General features: G+C 31.9%; 1 protein-coding gene across 2 annotated transcripts in view; it reads left to right on the top strand.

Moving 5' to 3' along the window:
* Window positions 1-22,494, top strand: part of LOC131845970 (uncharacterized) — a 142,157-nt gene that overhangs the window by 113,460 nt on the left and 6,203 nt on the right. For both annotated transcript variants that reach the window (XR_009357665.1, XM_059195144.1), the window contains exons 6-8: window positions 1,821-2,019; window positions 14,895-15,145; window positions 19,604-19,694. Coding sequence is in view for 1 of the 2 variants with exons in the window: in XM_059195144.1 (XP_059051127.1) it covers window positions 1,821-2,019; window positions 14,895-15,145; window positions 19,604-19,694 (541 nt within the window). In the remaining variant the exon portion in view is untranslated. The remainder of the gene's footprint in view (window positions 1-1,820; window positions 2,020-14,894; window positions 15,146-19,603; window positions 19,695-22,494) is intronic.

Here is a 22,494-nt window from a genome sequence, read left to right as displayed (position 1 = left end):
TATCAACAAAAGCCCTGTCAGCCTCACTAGTTTTATATCAGCATCCAATACAAAATTGTCAAAGATGACGTTTAAATTGTTGCGCAAAGCACGATTCATCATAACGAGCAACTATTCCAATATAAGCAGAGTACATAGTGTCGTAACACAATACTGGAGTATGCTCAAACATTCCAGTATTAATTAAGATTTAACGAAAACATATCCAAAAAGTGTGTTTCTCTGATGGTGCACTTTCTTGGTTCGTAGGCGGCGACTTTTTATAGATAAAATCGAATCTGAGTTGTCTACTGTGTTCGATGGACAGCCTGATGTGAAACCTTCAAAGTGCATTGGTTGTGTAACAACTTTATAAGCCTCATTCAATTTCGTCGACGCATCTGACTCGGCGTTTTTGATATTGTTTTTTAGTTTAATAATAAAATGTATGTCTACTCTTCTTATACGAGTTATTTTAAAGGCTTCATTAATAGTAATAGAATTCAAATTATAACTCGTTTAGTAAATTTTTATGATACTGATTTTGTTATTGCTGTCTGTTATTAAGTCATTAGTTACAGGTAGTTCAAATTTGGTCTCATTCAAATTTAGTTTCAATAATGACATTTTCTTAACTGTGTATTCAGTATTTACCTGTGGTAATGAATATTACAGGACCAAGTTAATGAATTTCTGTTGTAATAATATAAAGCGTCTCCTGAAATCTCTATATTTTCTTAAAATTCTTAGTGATTACCTAGATTATGTCATACTCGAATAAAATTTTAATATCTACTCAATCAATAACTTAAATTATTTTCAATAAATCAGGCAATAGTTCTACATAAAGTAAGTAAATATATGATTTAAGATAATCTAAGTTCTAAGTACCTAAGTTAGTCTAAGGTAGAATTTGTAAAAAGTCCTCTGGAGCCTTCTACCTATTTCAGCGGCTAGTTTGCTTTGAAATCTGTCTTTCGGTTGTAGAATGAGATGAGGCAGTGCAATAACAGGTTAATAACGTGACGTAGTGCTGTTCGATTACCTTCATATGGCCACCATCTTTATTAACAATTATATAAAAAAAAGTTAATACCTCATTTTTTCAAGTCGGTTAGAAATACGTTTCTTCACAGGGGCGTGTACACAATCACTCGTCGGCCCAATTGTAGATGACAGCACAATTTTGGTTGTCTCTCCATTATGGACCAGCGCTCTACTATCAAATAATTTGATAATATCAGAATGTGTCGAGTCGTCTATCTGTTTGTTTAGATTAACATCGCATGTTTGATTAAATTGGTTAATTAAGATTAAAAAAACACGTCGAGTTTTTGTACGCTGAGATCAATCATTAATTAGCTACTTGCAAATGTTTGGTGTAACTTCTTATGTTGTGTATGATAATCATCTTAGATTCATTATGTACATATTTGTTGAATTAACAAAAAATTAGAGCATTTAGCTTTGTATAAACATGTCATCGAATTAATATACCTCGTTTATTATGATTGTCGTTTATATGTCGACTGATAGGCATTTTTTTTATACTACGATGATGATAAACAAGCATAGAATCATCTGATAGTAAATGGTTACAGTAGCCTGTAGATGCCTGAAGCAACAGGGGTGTCAAGTGCACGTTGCTGACTATATATATATATATATATATATATATATATTACAATATAATATGTAAATACAAATAATAAATATATATCAGCTCATAAATATCAACATTGGCATTGCGCGGGGATTGAACCCGTAAGCATCCGAAGGTGAAGCAACATGCCAACCACTATACAACCAAGGTATTAATAATTCTTTTTTTTCTTCCACAGTTATTCGACATGAAGAAATTCCAGTCAAACGTGAACCGTGAGCTTCGCCGTGCATACCCTGACCGCAGACGGTTGGAGACGCAGTGCCTCAGTGCAGTAGCATTTGTCAAATCGGACAGCGAACTGCTCGAGTGTCCCATATGGGTGTTAGTCATCAACGTAGTCGCTATGGACATGCTCAAATCTAAATTGCCTCCAGGTAAGAAAGTTTTTAAAGTACACTAATGTATGAATATAATAAAAATATAACTGATCGTTACTAATATTATAAACGCGACAGTTTGTGAGTATAGATATATGTTCGTTACTCTCTTATATTTCATTAAGGGCGAGCACAATAGATCTATACAGGTCGCAGTGTTACAGGTCTTAGCACCTTACAATAATCCAAAGACTGAATGGATTTTGATGAAACTTTACAGCAATATAAATTATACATCAGAATAATACATAGGCTATAATTTAAAAAGATATTTTGTAAATAATATAATGATAAATTTCATGTAAATGTGATCTAGATGAAATAGCTCGAGTAAGCAGTAATAATTGCAAAATATTTTTTGTTTGTCAGTGGGCTAAATTTAGAAACGGCTTAACTGGTTTAGAGTTTACTAATGTGTTGTGGCTAATCGAAATTTAAATTTTGTGTTTATTTTAATGGTTTATTAGTATATTACAAATAAAAAAATATATGAAATATCGATGTTAAGAGAAGACGAAAGTTGGCCTCCTGGCACATTCAACAGACCTAATAAATAACATGGTAGGGAGGAAATTTACTACAGTCTTTTCATTGGTTTTGGGTTGGTTTTTATTTATGAATAATTAGAAATTATTATTTAGTCATAAATTTAAATTGAGACCAAGTTTATGGTGGTTTAAATTCAATTTTACGACTTATAGGAATTTAGAATTCTTAATATTTTCTATGGCGAATTGTGCTTGAAAAAGTATTATAATGTATCCATACTAATCCATCATAATCATCATCATAATTATTTAGCATTTATGATGGATTAGTCTGTCTGTCTATCTTGTCTTTTTGTTACCTTTTCACGACTAAATGGCTCATACGACATACGAGTACACAGTATCATGATGATGGACATAGGCTATCTTTTATTTTAAAAAATAATCTAGAAAAGGATAAAATAATGAATGAAATATTTTATGTAGAGGAAATCGCGGAAGTTTGAATAACTAGCTGAATAGTTATTACATAGACAAAGTCATGTACTGGTGGTAGTGGTTAGATATTTTAATATTCTGAATTCTCTTCGTCTCATTCAAATTATTCACAATTATTCGAGTTATTCCATTACTTGTGTGTATATTTGCATTAATAATACGAAATATAATATCTAATAGATGCTTGCTAGACCAATTTAATTGAGATTGAATGGCTAAGGTCATAGCAGAGCCAACTTTTAAAATGTCAGGTACTCATTATGATTAATGGATATTTGTATATGTAAGTAGATGTTAAATTTTGATCTGTCTGTAACTCGATTGCCTCGGTGCCACACTGCATCAGGAGCACAAGACAAACAATGTTTTCATCTGGCTATCTTCACCCTAGATTGCTTATAGTAAATGTAGAGAAAATGATTATTACTCTTTCATAAACATAACAAAATATATGTAACTGATGTTACCCATGACTTTGCATATATTTTAAATATATGCATGTATTTTAGGTATAAAATATAGTCTCCGGCTGTTAAATACATATTTATCAATAAAAACATGACAGACCAACAGATTCGCACTTAAATCTCTAGTATCTCTCTGTATAGATAGGCTTACAATTATGCCAGAAAAATACGAATGAAACATACTTTTTTAAGAAGAAGCATATTCAGTGTACTATTGTATTAGTTTCAATAATAAATGAAATAATATTACAAAACATAATGAGCAATAAATTACATATATTAATTTTTAAACAATATCAAACACACTCAAAATAACAACTTACAACACAATCGTGAGTCCATTACTTTACAAATTGTAAAATCAGTCATTGCTCTAATTTGTGCATTATTTACGTGTACAATTAAAGTAAATAAGGGTCTGTATGTCCGGTTGTCAGGTCTGGTGGCCTTGTTCGAACAATCGCACTGTTGCTTTCCACCGTATTAGCTTAGCCAGTACTATTTAGAGTATATCTCAGATCGGGCAGCTTTGTCATTGTCACAGTCAAGCTGAATGCTTAAACAACCGTCTAGGGGCATTACACGACGTAATCGACTAAACTATACACTCAAAAGTGTAGGCGACATTGTTATATTACATGGCATTGCATTATTGCAGTATTACAGCTATAAATGTTAGTGTTTTGTAACTCGTGTTTACGTGGTAACATTATTCCGCGGCATTTTCTGTATCAGTTAAGATGTAGAATATTAGTAGTATTAATCTTAATTATGACTTTTCATATAAATCCTATCAATTATTTTCTATAGAAACAATTTTTTTTGTGATGCAGTATAATTCTATATTGGTTCAAGTGGCACGGTTATACTCGTACATATATATTTAAATATATTTTATATATAATAATATACTTTAGATGTACATATCACAGTTATGTACATCTTAACTATGTAACAACCTAAAATTGTAATAAATTGCATTAAATTATTATAATTATAATTTAAATTTGTAACCATATCTCGCGGCGTCTACCGTTTGTATAAAATATTCTCTGTGTTAGTTTAGATCTATATCTATTTGCATATCAAATATGTTTGAGTAAAATATTTAAAACTGATATCTTTAGTAACTTTCACACATTCAAATTAGAGTCACGAAAATATTTAAGGTTAAATATACATATAGATCGTCTTAACACAATCTAGACTGCGCAAAACTCGTCACTCTAATCACCTGTAGTAATATCATTGATTCTATTCATATAAATATGTATGATGGTTACAACTCCTCATCAGACGAGCCGTGAATTTGTTTGCCATTCACGGTAGCATAAAAAAGCTCGTAATACTAAACAGTTTCGTCATTCCAGTCAATGACCAAACACGTTTTTTTAAATAATTATTACCATACATTAGCAACCATTAATTCAATACGAAAACGTATTTCCGTCATAATTAACCTGAGCCCATATAAAATCACGATTCAAATTGTAACTTTAAACTGTTGTAAATAGATGAAGGGATTGTAAAATTAGCGGGAATGACAACTCATATCTGTAAATAATATTAACTTCATTTTCAACTAGGTTTAAACGGTTCACACACGACTTTAAAATCAGGAGTATTATTTAAGCAATGGTGACAGAATGTGGATGGTTATAAGCGCAGAGCCAAGGCCGTAAAAGAAATGGTTGGTGTGAAAGATGATATGGCAAGACACGGAGTAAATAACGAGATGACTGCGAACAGGGATGAATAGAAGAAAAGAACATATTACAACGACCAAATAAATGCTGTAAGGGAAGAAATAGATGATAGGCTGAATCGGTCTACATGCAGTGTGATTAATTAACTAATTTGAATGACAAGATTCTTTGACGAAACTTGCCTCAACGCTACCTCGATATCGCCCCTGATTTTAGGGTCGTGTGAAGACCGCTTTATGCAGCAAAAACTAATAGCTATAAGAAAAAACTTAACACAGCGATTGAGTAACGAATCGCGTTCAAAGGACGCGTTTTGTATAAATAAATATGCATCATTTTATTCTCACGGATTGCTACACAAGTGTAGGTAGCTAAATTGTTAATAGTATTCTTGATTTTATTTTTCGGTTCTGGTATTAAATATCCTCTATTTGCTTATTTACGAAGGAAAAAAACATAATTTGTGACCATGCTTTTTCATCCTAAAGATGTCCTGATAGGCGATTAAGGGACGAAAGCCAAAGATAAGGAAATGTAAGAGTGCACTACAAAGTTGTTGTTATGCGAGACTCGTGCCCAGTAAATGGATGATTAATTGTTTTAGATGACAATGGTATTTATTCTATATGTAGTTGCCGTTCTTTTCCTTCGTTTTCGTACGTAAAGTATGATATATTTTCGACACTAAATATTTATTTAGATATAAAGAGATTTGATCCAGATTCTATAAAACTTGGTTTGCAAGAGGTAATTGTGTTGTTTATTTTAATTACATATGTTATCAGAAGCCCATACTCTCAAGCGATTATACTATTTGCATTTATTGTTTATTAATTGCAAATAAAAGGATAATAATAGCAATAAAAACGGCACTACAAGAAAAAATAATATATAAACTATTTTTAACTGCACTTGAACATATTGGCCACCGTAATCTAAAACACAATAGACATCTTAAAAACTTCTGAATGCAAATCACCGCATTAGCATATAGACTGCGTACAATATCTATTTGTACATTACTTCATAATTATATATTTAATAAAAAATATGTTTCCGCGCTAAAAACTATGTTTGATACCGTCTGCCCAAGTTCAATGTTAACCAGTGGGACGAGCCACGAACAGAAGATACTGTAATAAATGGACGTCAACTTTTTGTATCTTATCTATACTTTTTTCATAACCGATTCTCAAAATAAGAAATAAAAGTCATGTAAATAATTATATAAATTATATTCTTAATCTACTTGATGCTCTACAGCGTATTCTTCGGTGCAGATGTAAAGATCTACTACGATCTACAAAACAACAGCGTAAAAACCAAACTAAATAACAAAATCTGAAACACATCTCCTATACATCCCTATATCCTAACAAAATGAACACTGGATCCATACACTCATTCTAATATTAAAAATACTAAAATGTCTCTCTGTTTATTATCTTTTCACGATTAAACGCCTAAACGGATCTCAATAAAAGTCATGAAGATAGATGGTATAGCACGAGAACGGACATTGGCTATTTTAAATCTGAAAAAAGAAACCAGACCAAGTCATGAATAACAATTAGTAACAGATAAAAACGAAGAGTGCGTAATGATATAAAACTTTAGCAAAAGTAATTTAGACTAAAGATACATAATATAAGAATATTTTGTATTTTTAACTACACTCTATTAAATATTTCGACATATGTGTATTTAGCGCCTACCTATATTACAAAAAAAAATCGCGATAAAAAAAATCACTGCGATTTCAAGCGATAATCTGACTATAAACAAAATAATTGACTGCAAAATGTCAATTAAAAATAAAATCAACAAAAACTTGGACCAGGAAATAATAGTGTCCAGTCCACACATAGAATTATACGCACCAAATACAAAGTGCAAATCTTATTAGGCGTCGAAAACATGTGTGCTTAGTTCCGCATATTTTAATTAAATATGTACTTACATCGTTGGTACAATAGTGTTGTAATTGACATGCTTTATTTAGGTAATTAACTTAAAGTTGCTATAATTATAATAAATTACTAACTGTAATTGTTTACAAGAGGAAAACAAATACAAATTGGCCGCGTAGTACTTCTCATTTTTTTAACAGACGATGATGAAACAGTAAATCATGAACATTAAACGTATTAAAAAAATATGTCAGCCAAATTAAATATCATTTATTCATATTAAACACTTTAGCCCATGTGGTATACAATATTTTTTTATCACTACCACTACTGTCGGTAAACTATTTGAAGTGACGAGGAACACAAGTGAAAGATTTTTTACGTTACTTTTTCTTTTTTTTTTATAAGTGTCAATCTTTAGTAAAGTAATACAGAAATCAAATACTGTATATGTTTAAAATATCGAAAACCTCTTATCTTAATAACTAACGTCCATATTATCTGAATACCAATAAATGGCATATAGGAGATTATTGACAGAAGTCAGTTCGATTAGCCATCTTAAAAAAATAATTACTCATTTACCACGATTGATCGGTCGATCGAGGACCACAACTGGTTTCTATCACCTATTTTTCTGAAGATATTTATATTTTACTTGCATTTTTCAAAGTTGAGATGTGGCAGTCAAATAATTGATGAATATGGAATTGGTGAATATAATAAAAGTACTAAGTATATTTTGCAAGTGTATGTACTTTTGCGTGCCTTTTAATTTTAATTCTAATTGACTCTGTATGCTCTATATGATTACTTTACTTTACTTTAATATTAAATAATAAGTAGAATATTATAAAAATAATAGTACTAAAACATTTATTAACACAGGAAGTATCGTCTTCAAAAGTAACATCTATATATAAAATATTAATGTAATGAAGTAAATGATTATGGTAATTCAATATTTACACGATGTGATCAGTGGAAGAAATGACTTTTGACTATGAATCTTCAGGACAATTCACCATAAATAACTGTTAAAGATTTTAATCCTTAGAGCATCATTAGGACCTTACAATGGGTATAAAATAATTTCAAGCTACGAAGAAGCACAATAGCGTAGGGCATTAGAGGTAAATCACGAAACACAAGCGCCATAACAAGAAATTTATACAACTCATGAGAAATGAGACAAATTGTGCACCAAAATGTCTCATTTGTATCTATAGGAATATAAATCTAAAAAAGCCGAAAATATTATATTTTAATATGGTGTAGCAGACAATGTTAATCGTAATATAGCCACGTGATATACATATTCTATTTACTGAATAATAATGTTTAAATGCTATAATAATGTCGGTGTTGATCGTTTATTCAACGATAATGTAACTATTATCTACTAAAAGACCGGCGTGAGAATAGACATGTATTTCAATCAATGCTTGTTTTATGTATACGCAAATATTACAAGGACCAAGCTGAGCGTCAGTCACGCGTCATCAAAGAATAATTACCATTGAATGAGAGATTGCATAGACTCGCAGACGATGACTGCAGGTACATTGCGATCAAACAATGTTACAGTTACCTTGTCTCAGACCTCCGGAGACTGCAGCCCCCGCATTATGCAATTCAACAATAATCCGACCTCTAAAATTATCATTAACAACTTGCTAACGAATACACGAATTTTTTTATAATGCACAGTTCTCACGCGAATCCGTATACACCATTTAATCAAAGTCGTCTGAACCTTGACTTTATTAAAGTTTGTTAGCGAAATATAGAAAAAAAAGTTTGAAGAGGATTTGAAAATAGAACCAATTGCGAATAAAGATAATATGAGACGACCTTAAAACAGGATCATCAACATTATGATCTCCGAGGTAATTACGAGACACTTGCAGAATTTGGTTTCCATTAACGCAAGGTGATCCGCTTAAAGAACGGCTAGTGATTAAATTCATTGCCTTCTTCCTTAAATTACATATCTGATATTGCCGTCACACTCGCCTTCATAAGAACTTCGTCTCCCTCGTCCTATAAAATTATAGTGAATGCTATTTATATTATTTTCACAATTAATTATATATCATTTTCTATAACAACAACGTATCTACACTGTTACTATAAACTTGTTTGCTTTTTGTATTAAATCTCGAAAACATATTCAAGGAATGTCTATATCTCTCCATTCAAATGTCATTTTGCAGAAATTCATAATTCAATTGCAAACACTGAAGAGTATAATAATATTAAAACAAATTACAAATCTGATTTAGTTCTCATAGCTCGCAACCGCATCAAACATGCAGCGACTCACTGCCGAGTATTTTGCTTATTGTTGTGGGTTGAGCAACGATGCAATCTTCCTTCAATCTTGGTTGAAACCTTGCACCCAATTTCGCTCCAGCTTCACAGAAAATTTCTAATGCAAAATATATTGCATTAACAACTTTTCACCGTCCAATATTGGTTTTTGTTCAAATCATCGGATCTATGGGAACGAAACCGCATCGCGAGATTCCCGTGATTTTCCAACACGGATAAGATAAGTTTCAAGATTTTCTGCAGCGGTTTCGTGGTTTGGTCACTATTTATCTGATAGAGGAACTAAAATAAATCTATTGTGTAAATGTTTTCTGTATAGGAGTCGTGACAGTTCTCAGTGGGGACTAGTAGTCGCTTAGATGTTAACGTAATGCTTGTGCACCATCGTGTCATTATTTATTTTATCGCTTTGATTTGTTATTTTTCGTCGTTTGTTCCGCATAACCTTCTCAGAATAGGAATGTTGCTGGGTCCTTTACATGTACATATGCGATTGTAACGCTCTACTTAGCACCTCTGACATTAGTTTCAGATAAGATCAAGTTACGGCGTTGCAGATGTAATAAGTAACGCTTGTTCTGCTCTGACGAGTTTCTCGCTTCATCTTTTATCTACGAAAGATCATATGATATTGATTGACTTGTAACAAAGCGAATTAAACTGTTAATCATAGATACGAAGATTTAATAAATATACGTAGCTAATTGTGTAAATACAACTTGCATTTTTTTAGGAGTCGTACTGTCCAATACTGACTAGTTAGTAAGAAAAGAAAATAAATAGTAAACTCGTTAATGTTCTTTGGCGGCCTCGGCCATCAAATGGTTTAATACACCATCTTACATCCGATGATAGCAGATTCGATTCCACGATGAGTACAAACATTTTATTTGTGAATATGATTATATACGTCATCATCATTCGTCATCATTGCCTTGCCTTTATCCCATTATTTGGGGTCGGCGCAGTATGTCATTCTCTTCCACTGTCGTCATATCTGAGCATACTCTTCTCTTATTCATATCATCTTTCACACAATCCATCCATCTTTTCTTAGGGCGTCCCTTCCCTTTCATCCACATTCATATTATACACTTCCATAAGACATGATCCTCGTTCCTCCGCATAACATGCCTATACCAGCTCAATCTGTTACCTCGCAACTTTTCTATAACTGGCGCAATATTATATATATTAATAATATTATAATTATATATGTATTTACAAAAAAAACTTAAGTATTTATATCAGTTGTATTATATCCATAACACAAGCTTACGACTAGATGGCTCTATGTTTTTATCTCAAACCCTGAATTGAATGAATATTAGCTTGTACGGGATATAAACAGAACTATACATCTACATATGTATAACAAACGATAATGATGTGAGATTATCTCGCTTTCATACATCTCATCCTTGAATTGTAAATCCGGTAATTCAAGTTCACGTTTCGCTACTCAAATAGACTTAAATGAGGCAAGAGGTCGAATACATTATTGCATATAGTTAAATAAACATCACATCTAATTTTGTACGCTTAATAAAACCTTTCATTGAAGTATCGAATGCAAGCTTCGCCGATACATTCATTGTTCACGCTCGAACGTATCTTCCACGCTCCAACATATTTCGATTTCGAAACGAAGGTCGTACATACATCGTGACTGAGCATGTCATAACTAGATCACTAGTACAGAATGGCACAATTTGCGTATTCCCATTACCGCAAAATTAGTTTATAATTCCGAACGGGCAAATTGGAGTTTTTAAGAGTTGGGCAGCCGTAAATCGTGACCAGCGTGATGCAAAATAGCTAAATGACAATAGGAAGCATGCTGCGAAAACGAAAGTGTTCTGGTATTGCACAAATTGGTAGTGGATACAAAATCAGAGCACAGACCTTAAAGATTATAGGATCAGTGGGTACAGCTACATAATACAGTAAAATAATATAATAAATATTAAGATTTTTATTATATTAGACTTTTCCTTTAACAAAATTTATTTTACCGTTTTCAATTTAAATTGTTTTTTGTGTCTCTACCGAAATGTATGTGATTTAGATGTGTACCTATACACATGTTGGAGGTGTCTAGGTATATGAATGAAACGTAAATAAAAAACACGTATAAAATGTGAACACATTTTATACGTGTTTTTTATTTACATTAAAACACAAATAATTGCACATTATAGTAGTGCCATCTAGTTCCATTTTAAGTACGTTACGAAATGTCAGACATTACGGTTTATTTATTACGGTTGCTGAAAGCCATAACTAGATGGCGCTATTAATAATAAAATGTTTTATTGTCTTTTTTGTATATTTTTTACTTAAATGTACCTATGAAACAGTATTAAACTTATCACGTGGTTTCTTGCAGTTGCTTTGAGAGCCAATGTATCAACCTAAATATAACACAGTATGCAAATTCTTTGTTAGCGATATGATTTGCGGACTGAACCACAATGTTTTTCAGACAACATCGAAACAACTTTTAGTTATTATTATATCTATTAGAACTTACACAATAACTACTTGACTAAATATCGCAATCATGAACTGCTACTAGTAACTCAAAATTAGAAATTGTGGATAATCAAATTTGCTTTGATATCAAATATACATTTTTATAGTTTTTGTGTTAATGGAATTCCTTTTAAGCATACGGTAATTTCAATACCTTTATTACATAGAGTTGCTTTCCACAGAATAGCATCACGTTATTTTCTTAGTACAGAAAAAGAACGCTTGTATGTACAGCAAATTAACATTCAAGTCAGCGACTGAACTAATCTGGATTCTAATACCGTTGCAACATACCGTCTGTGGTATTTCCAGACACATCTTTTAAACGCTAAAGATATCTGTGAGACGTTCATCTGCTTCATATTAACATAAGTACCTCTAACATTTTGAATATAAAATTCGCACTTAGTAACAGTCTGTTTAAATACGACGTTTTTTGTTGCCATTTTATGGATTTTCTCACAATGTGAAATATCCATATCCAAGGTTGGAACTTAAATAGGTTAGACATAAGTGTATTCCTTGTAATATTGGCAGAGCCAGCTTGAGATGCAGTAAAGTTACTATTTTGGCTGGTATCACATTAGTAGATTATTACTTTTTTGTTATTTAGTATAGGTACCATAGGATTGTCACTGTCATATTTTGGGTATAAAAATACTAAACAAAATACGTTTATGATATCAATCTCAGGTAGAGGTAGTCGTAAAAGTTGTTAACTATCGACTAAATTACATAGTCAATGTTGCTGTCTGTCCGTCCCTATAGGTATGTGCTTGCATCTTTAAAACTACGCAACGGATTTTGAAGCTTTTTTAATAGATAGAGTGATTCAAGAGGAAGGTTTACGTATATAATACATGCTTATGCATAATACATGCCCCGGCTTCGTACGGGTCTACCGTACGAAGCCGGGGCGAGTAGCTAGTATAGTATAGCATAAAGCGAACCTACCGCTAACTTTCAAACTACCTCCTTTAATAGATTTATTTATGAAGAATTAGCCATAAAGATATATTATCAACTAATATATGTACATATAACATATGCTGGTGGTCACTCTATTCTCCCAAATTTGAATTTTAATAACTGTATTCATCACAACATGTTCCACTATTATTTGAAAAAAATACGAGCTGAGTTTCTTGTCAGTTCTTCTCATCTCGATATCATTCCGAACTGACGGTAGATTTGACATATCATAAGAGTCTGTAATAGACCTACATGAATAAAGATATTTTGAATAGATTTTTTTTTAATTGAATATATATATATATATATATACTGTAAAACCATTCGTGGCAATATATAATATATCATTTATTAATGTCTATTTAGCTGTTTAGTTGTGAAAAGACAATAAGAGACACTTTTATAGCATTTATAACATTTGTATTTATTGATAAATCATGATAACTACTTTGGAAGCATCGACTGCTACCATTTATTTATATAATAGAACCAATAATTACATCTTTAAATCTCTATTAGCTATTGCATCGAGATTTCCGCTCGATCATTCAATATAATTGGAAGTAGGTGAACTCACAATGGAGAATCTGTGACGAGCATATTAATCCTTTTAAAAAAGAATATAGGTCGCCTTTATATGTGCAGCGTGCAGCTACTAATCCCTTTATTCAGGCATGTAATTACTTTTCTATTTCTTTTAAATTTACTGTTACTTGTGGTTGTAGAAGAAATTCGAGAATACATTTATTTTTAGTAAATACAAAGAAAATTTAATTACACAACTAAAATACTCGTGAATACAAATGTTTGCAGCATGCAAGGAATCGAACCCGTGACCACCGGAAAGTAAAGCGATTTGCCAAACCACTGTGACCGGCCGGCAATTTATTGTACATTTGACTTATCATTACTGCCTAGACCTATTTGATTGATTAGGTTTCATATAACACTCTTATGAACATATATAAATAAAAACCTAAATATAAGTTTTAAGATATGTTTTGTAAACAGCTCCCTTCACCCAGATATATAATAAGAGAGTATCTAATATGTTTATTAAATGTAGGTATTTATCTATATATGAATCTTGAGAATATTATACTCTAAAATTGATAATTTTAATGCAATTTAGGCACACCATAAAACTATGGTTTAAAGAAACACTTTTTACATAAATTCTCGCTATGAAAGCCGCGTGATCCAACTATTATAAATAAAAGACAAACCAATACAGTGCGTGCTCGACCATATTTCCATCATGATAAATCATTAACAATGTTTATCGTGTACGTTTCGTTTATTTTCGCGATTACCGCTAGATGAGGATAGATAATTATTATGGAGGTGCAATGAGACCCAACCTTAAGTCGCATGTTGTCGTGAATTCGGCATATTGCAAGCCATGCGAACGTCACGACACCATTGCACAATCGTCGCTAAACGATTTATCTGATTGCTAGTATCGACTAAGAGAGCGTTATATCCTAGTGGTTATTACCCCAACAAACATACCCACAGGTTGTAAGTTCAAATTAGACCGGTACCAAATATATATACTAGAATAGAAATTCTTTATTCAAATAAACTTAAATTTAAGCACTTTTGAATAGTAAAACTTATTTTTTTAAATCTATCGCTCATTCTGAAACACCTCATCAGAAGAAGAGCAAGCAAGAAACTTGTGGGTATTATATATATAAATTAACCTAAACCTAAAGTTTATATTCACACATTTCAATGTGTCGAGCTGGGCGTTGTCTAGTATATTGAAAAAATGTATATCTATGTATTTATATCAGTTGTCTAGTACCCATAACACAAGTTCTGCTTATCTTGGGACTAGATGGCGTTGTCTGAATTTTTTAGGGATTATTATTATAAATATCTTCAGCTATCTGTCGAGTGTTACGTTTACCACAAAAAAATGCATATAAACAAAATAACAGATACCTTTGTCCACAGTTCAAAGACCTATGGACATCAAGAACAGACCTCGCATTCCTATCCCAGATGAGGATCCATACAGCATCGCTAGTTCGAACGCAAACGGATCAGGATCTAGTGGTAGCTCCGGCGGCTATGGACATAACGGTCACGGCGTGGTCGCAGCCACGAGGGAACAGCTAATGATGCAGATGGGCCAGAGGAGAGGGGACAAACCGCCCAAGCTACCCCCCAGGGAGAACGGATACGGGCCTGCTGATATTCCTAAGGTTTGTACATAACATTCAAGTACTGTAATAATCATAAAAATATTTTTTATTGCAGTATCACAAAACAATAAGGAGTAGATATAATGAAGTTGTTACAATTATTCGACGCATTGCATCTTTTAGTGTTACAATCTTAAAAATAATTAATTACATTTATGTATTGCAATATCCTGCAAAAGATAGACAGACATATAGAGTAAAAAGTATAATATAGTTGGTAAATTATTTTCTGACAAACTGCAGAGGCAAAGCAGTATAGGTACAAGGCTTCGCAGTATTATTATATATTTATTTTCTATGTGTAAATAGCATATTAATTATTATGTATCTAATATGCATTATTATAAATATATATCGTATGATGATACGTTAAGTGTGTATTCTTTAAAATACACAGATATATTATATAAATAAAAAGTTTCAACTTTTATATTAGGTATTGCATTTCACAGGAATGCTAACTATAGGAATGAGTTTTACCATAAACCATCACTTTTAAAACCACAACATAGCTACTGGACTTGAAATAAAAGTAATGGAATGAAACAAAATATAAAAGTATTGTAAATTTAAAATTTCTATATATGATGTACAATAACGAATAAGTAAGCATGCATTTCAATTTACAATAGCATTTATGTGCCTTCGTCTTGTATTAATTTAATCATATCTAATTTGCCTCAGTTGCCTGTGTGATTGAATAATATACACCAACTCTTCTCAACTTTGTTGTTTCGTGGGTTGCTATAAAAATAATAGAGTAAAAAGTAATTTATTGTTTATTTATTTCTGCATTGTGTATATGATTAATAAATATCTAAATAAATTTATAATCATATATAACCCGTTTCCCTTTTTTAAATATAAAGGTCTAAATAATAATAATGATATAGACATAGACATTAAAATACTCATTAAATTACATTTAATTACATAATTAATCAAAAGACTGGAACTAAATGTTCCCGAAATCGTAAAATATCTAACATCGTTTTTGTATTCGTAATGTTCAATGTCAACGATTAGTTAACAAAGTGCATTTTTCTTTATAATTTTATATAGGATTCTACACCCCTAAATTTTTATTTTATGTAATAACCACAGATAACATAATATTACATAGTAATAACTAACATATATCTTTATTTCATTTGTATCTGGGACCGATAAAATAAATACTCAAAAAACATAAAGCAATAGGAATATAATTAAAACTTTTTTTTATTACATAATTCTACCGAGGAAATTTCGAATTTAGATATATCCAGAATTGAAAAAGCCTATTTAGATTAATAATTAGATTTATAGAAAAACATATGTTTATGTATATGATTTGAATTTACAAATTAATGAAAACAGAAAAAAATTGGTATGTTCTTTCGGTGTTGGTATGTTCTTACGCAGTAGTATATGACTAGACACATATACCCACAGAACACAGTTATCTTTTCTGTACAATTAATATTATTCTGCGGACCGACTATTGAGATTGCATGATTCAAATTTATAACCGTATTCTTTTCAATCCAGAATATGTGCATCAGTGTGGTTGCGATTTATCAGTAATTCGCATGTGAAAATAGCTTTATAAATTCATATACTTACACACTTTTTTGTTTAAAGGTGAGAAATAATGAAGTTCAGACTTTAGCCGTACATTTACAGTCTAATGTTCTATTTTATATACGTATAATAATCAACATATTTAATAATATAATCAGTCAACTAATAAGATATTAAGATTAAGACTATTTACAAGGACTGTATAAAATAATAGTAGAAAACGTATACGTATATGGAGCTGTATGATATGATATGTATGACGGTTGACAGATTTATGTAGGTAAAATATTGAATGTGACTGTCTCATCGATGAGGTAAATGGTTCTTAGCTGCTAATTAATTAGGAAAGAGATAATAAAATGAATGTAACGTATGAAACATATATAACGTTGGCATACTAGTGAAACTTATACTATTTGACTACCACTCAAAGTTTAAATAAAAAATCTGTTTCTTTTATTACATAGACATCCAATTGAGCACTTGGTAACTACTACACGTATAATAATTCGCGTAATATTAATATGAAGAAAACATAGCAAAATAGCATGTAATATTAGTCAATAATAGAAAAACAATATATTAATGATTATAAAATCATAGTATCCACTTTTTTGATGAGTTTTATTCGAATGAAACGCCGGTGGAGTTACACAAGAATCGATTTATCAATCGATAATCATATAAAAACGGTGAGAAGGAGGCGAGAGTTCAATCGATTTACAAGTACCCGCCACCTGTTCGGAGTTCTCAATCATAGGATTGATTTCATGCATTCATTGAATGATTATATTTTCATCATGGCAATGATTTATTGTTCAAGTCGGGAGTTCCAATACAGATACTGATGTATGTATTTAAAACCAAATAATTACTAATATTAAAAATGTAAATGTGAAAGCAACTGTTCAAAGTGAATTTAGTGAAATGGAGAAACTATTTAAATCATTAAACAGTATTGAAGTTATGACTAAAATGTAATAAACGTACAACAATTACATATAGTTATACGACAATTAGTGATCCCTCTTGTACAAAATACAGGGTCGTCCGAAAACCAGGAGACCCAGTAATAAGCTTTGTCTTAAAGTGGTGTTTAACATCTATGGTGATGGCTACTACCCTACCTCGATACATACCACCAAACTCGTACTATTTATATTTCTATATTTTTCCTTCAATACTATTTTATATATGTTCAAGTCGAATTAGTAATATTTCTTTCTCTGTTTGGAAATAATTCAAAAGAACATGGCATATACCTACTTTAAAATACATTGTTCTGGGTGTAAAGAAATATCATGCAAGCATATGTATGTAAATGTTTATCTTTAAGATCATCGACGCTAAATATGATTGTCACCAAGTGCCAGAATATATGTATACAAGTAGGTATATGTAAATATAATATAACAGTTGAAACATGTTGGTCATACAAATGAACAATGTCTTTTACTTGAACACTTAAATCTACATTGTTATTTTTGTGAACTAGTTATATACTCATAAGTTACAGATATATATATGTATATATATATTATAATGGATGTCGCAACTTCACCGCAAAACGGAGATCACTATTTATAAACAAGTACTTAATCATTCAGAAATAATTAAATATTGTTGAATTTTAAACAACCAATTTCCGGTAATATCAACATAAATATACATCTGATCAATACTATTAATATTATTTATAGTATGCAATGAATGTAAGGAATTCACAGTCCGATTTCTAAGAGGCAATTATTTTAACCGTAACCTATTTTTTTTAATGTCCTGTGGATAATTAAACATTACTTCGTTTCAAACTACTCTAAAATATTATTATTGTATGATATGAAAACTATTTACAACGCGAATTTCGATCAAAATATTTTCTACCATGTTGTTTTCTATATAAAGTAAAATAGCCAACCACTTACTACAATACGTTTACTTCCTTTTCTTACTACAAAAATCACGATTTTTACGACATTTTAATTGTCATAAAATCATATTATATTAACTCAATATAATATGATTTTATAACAAATTGTTATGGAACAACACTAGATACAAAAGTTAGTTAAATACAGGGTGGTATTCATTGCTCTTTCTCCTGATAAGATCCTGTCATCAGTATGAGCAACATTTACCGCTTGTTACGATGTAAAAGATTGTTATTCGCCCACACATTGCATATTTACTTCATCGCTGTTACTTTCAACCATGAGTAGGTAAAAACAATAAAATAGTTAAATATATTTCAACAAACTATAAACCTTAACATGTATACATAAGGTTTGAAATTGAACTTTTATTGTCTATCATATGTGCAATGTACACGTTCGCTTTTTACGCTTCAAATGGAATGGGAGTTGATAACTTCTTTGTAATGTTCCGTGATTTAATAGATAACTATAATAGTGGTCTCGATATTTTGAATTTAAATTGCATAGTTCATATAAACAAATTTTTAATCCTTCTAATATTATAAAGAAAGATTGAATATCCGAAAGCAAAGAAATTTTTTAACAGTTTTAAATGTATTCTAGAGTGACTGTTACATGTTTGATTTGTTTAATTATAATAGTTGATTTGTTTAACATTTGATGGTAGGTAAATTCTATTTATCATTATGTCTTTACGACATACGTACAACATAAGGTTGAGCTATATGTGAATTTTCAGCTATCGATATGCCCTTCCGATTCTCGGTTCCATTTCAATTCCAACAGGCATCGTTATTTCAATTTATATAAGTCACTATAAGTCTGTCTGCGGCTTTGCGAGTCATTCTTCTTTTTCAATTCTGTTTTTGTATTTTATTTACCTTTTAAATTAGCTATATAACAAACCGTATTTCCATAAATCACCATCATAACCTTGGGTAACACACTTTTTTATTTTCAGCCGGATTACGATGATATAGAGGTGAACGAGCGCGTCCCAACACAGTTCCCGAGAGGCAAGTCCGACAAAGGGAAAGACAACAAGAAATACGGTGAGTGCAAATTATGGTCACAATGAACGTAATTACAGCGATACAAATTGCACTAATGATCGCATTTGCAACCTAACTGCAGCGGTACAAAAATCTGGGCGAAAAGAGTCAACTGGTTCAGTATATATTTTTATGTGAATGAAATGGCAAACAAGCGGACGGACTACTTGACGATAGGCGCTAACCGTCGCCATTACATATATGTACATGAATAGCACTTCGGATATCTGTCCCCTCCGATCGATCCACCGTCCAATTCAAACGGGGTTCGATATTACGACAGCCTGAGCCGAGGTTCGAACCCCTAGTGGTGCCCTCAGACTATGTCGTATCCGTTAGGCGGGAGTTGGCCTTCAGCCGCTCCATAAGTCCTTTCGCGGGTTTGGAGTGCCATCTGCACTCGCCACCTATCGTCCGATGAAGCTGTAAAGGCCAGCTGCGGCCAACAGCATTAGAGTAGTTCGAATAAAAAAAAACCTCGGATATCACATTATCATGTGACACCCGTGATGCCACTCATACATTGCAATTCCAGATGACTCAAAATGTTATGCCTCTTGTCCTGTAATTTCACTGTCTCATCTGTACCCTATAACCAAAACACAGAAACTACAGCCAAAGCAAGCAAAAGCAAACAAAGCAAGAAGCACACGACTTTTTACAGTCTACATCTGGTACTATTAATAATTTCGAAAGTGTCTAAATGTTTGTTACCTTTTTACACTCAACGATTAAGATCATTTCAATCGAAGTAATCTTAATTAACGTTGATATAAAGATAATTTGTATCAGGGGAAAGGACATAAGACATTTTTATCTCAAAAACTTATGTGGACAAATGAGTTTTTGACTGATATTAGGAATTCAAAGAGTGTGACATAAGGAATGACAATTTGGGCAGACGTAGTCCCCAATGAATACCAAGGCACAGCTATTAGATAATATTATCACCAAGTCGGTATGTACGATGTCAAAAATTGAAGATATGAGTGAAACAAATATATTTTGCCCAGCACAAATAATTAACCTAAATATACATTTTCTTTTATTTATAATAACATGTGCAAAGAAAAAATATACCAACACATGAATACGTGCAAAATTCGAAATACCAATCCAGTACTTATTCGATTTACACAAATGTTTGCAAATGCATAGTTCAAAAATAATTCTAGTTGCACCAACATGTATCCAAATATATATAATAAATACTTCAAATATATGTTCAAACATTTGATAACACCATGTCTAGCGCCAAGGTAGGTACAAGATACGAGTTATTTAAAAGCCCATTAACACTATCCTACTCGCTATGTTATATCGCTAGCTTACCACATATGGTCACTTTATCCTTTATACAAACAATAATAATAACCAATACCCTAAAAATGGCCGACCGCCATAATTTGCCCACGGAACTCTATGGGCGGGTAAGTTGGCATTAATTACAAAGTGCCATAAATTCTCCGCAACAGGAGTGGTATCGGCGTCCCGTCCCACCACTAGGCCATAACAGTTTATCTAAAGCCTGCCCAGAATGGTCATTATGTTCCAATAAACATACGCACTTTTTCCTTTTCTCGAAACGCACTCGCAGTGAAAACAAACAATACGATTTTTATTGTAATGCGCTCACCGTGATATGTAGCAATGGCGAATTATAAATGTTGTGTAAAATGAAACGCTTCTGCCTTATAGGTGGCAATCATAAATACCTACGGCCCGTTAGGTAACTTACATTAAAATATAATATAGTCTCTGTAGTCTCGAGCACGAGTAGGGATGTCAAACGTATGTTTACAACGCGTAAATGTTAAAGTAACACTTCGTATTATGTTTTAGACACTTCGCGACTAATTCTGACAGTAATAAAATAAGAGCTATTTTCTTTATTGCATAATTGTGTTTTCTAGAGTAGACACTTACGAGCGACGTAGACTATGTACAAAGTCACATTTTGCACTTGCTTATGACGTTTTCGTTGAATAGAGTTGAGATATGGCAGTGTAATTACATAGTATAGAGCATGACATATTAATCCTCTGAAATGTTAAAGGGTGAGGGATATCTGTTATGGGCGTTACATAATGACGTGCTGCTATTAACGTATATAAGCTATATGGGCAGGCTTATGGTGAATTGTACGGTTGCTTGGTTATTCCAGATGTATAATAATTCCATAGATGAAATAAAAAAGCTAAATTACAAATATCTATCTTAAATACTACCATATTATATACTAAAGTTTGGGGTATATTAACGTTTTTTTTTTCTACGATGCTGGCACACAAGCATACGGCCCATTTGATGGTAAACGGTTACCGAAGCCTATGCCATATATACTCCAGGTTTCAGGCACAGGTATAAAAAATATGGTTAAGCAGTTATAGCGTGCGTGCTCTTTCGTATTCATAATAATAGCTAAGATAAGTAACCATCATTTTACTTTGTTCATAAATTCCAAAAGATATAAATAAGTGCCACCCTCCTTTCCACTGCGAGATATAAGATACTGTAAGCAAACAATTATTGTGCACTCCGTGAAATCTCAATTTCATGTAAACGCGAGTGTCCCATTTAGGTCTATTAATTTTATTTCAGACAGCAATAGTGACAACCATACCTAATGGTCTGGTCAAATGTCATCTAGTTGACACTGGGACAGATTTATGTAGACGGCTCGCCATGTGTGTAGATAGAGCAATGGAAATTGCCGCGAATACTTTGTTTTATATTAAGTATCATGTACATTACCAGGGACCAGCCGGTATTTTCTGGATACTAATTTCAATGCAGTAAC

This window comes from Achroia grisella, unplaced genomic scaffold (genome assembly GCF_030625045.1).
Source record: "Achroia grisella isolate CSIRO2021 unplaced genomic scaffold, CSIRO_AGI_Agris_v1 utg487, whole genome shotgun sequence".
Taxonomy (NCBI): Eukaryota; Metazoa; Arthropoda; class Insecta; order Lepidoptera; family Pyralidae; genus Achroia; species Achroia grisella.
This window is presented reverse-complemented; position numbering and strand designations above follow the sequence as displayed.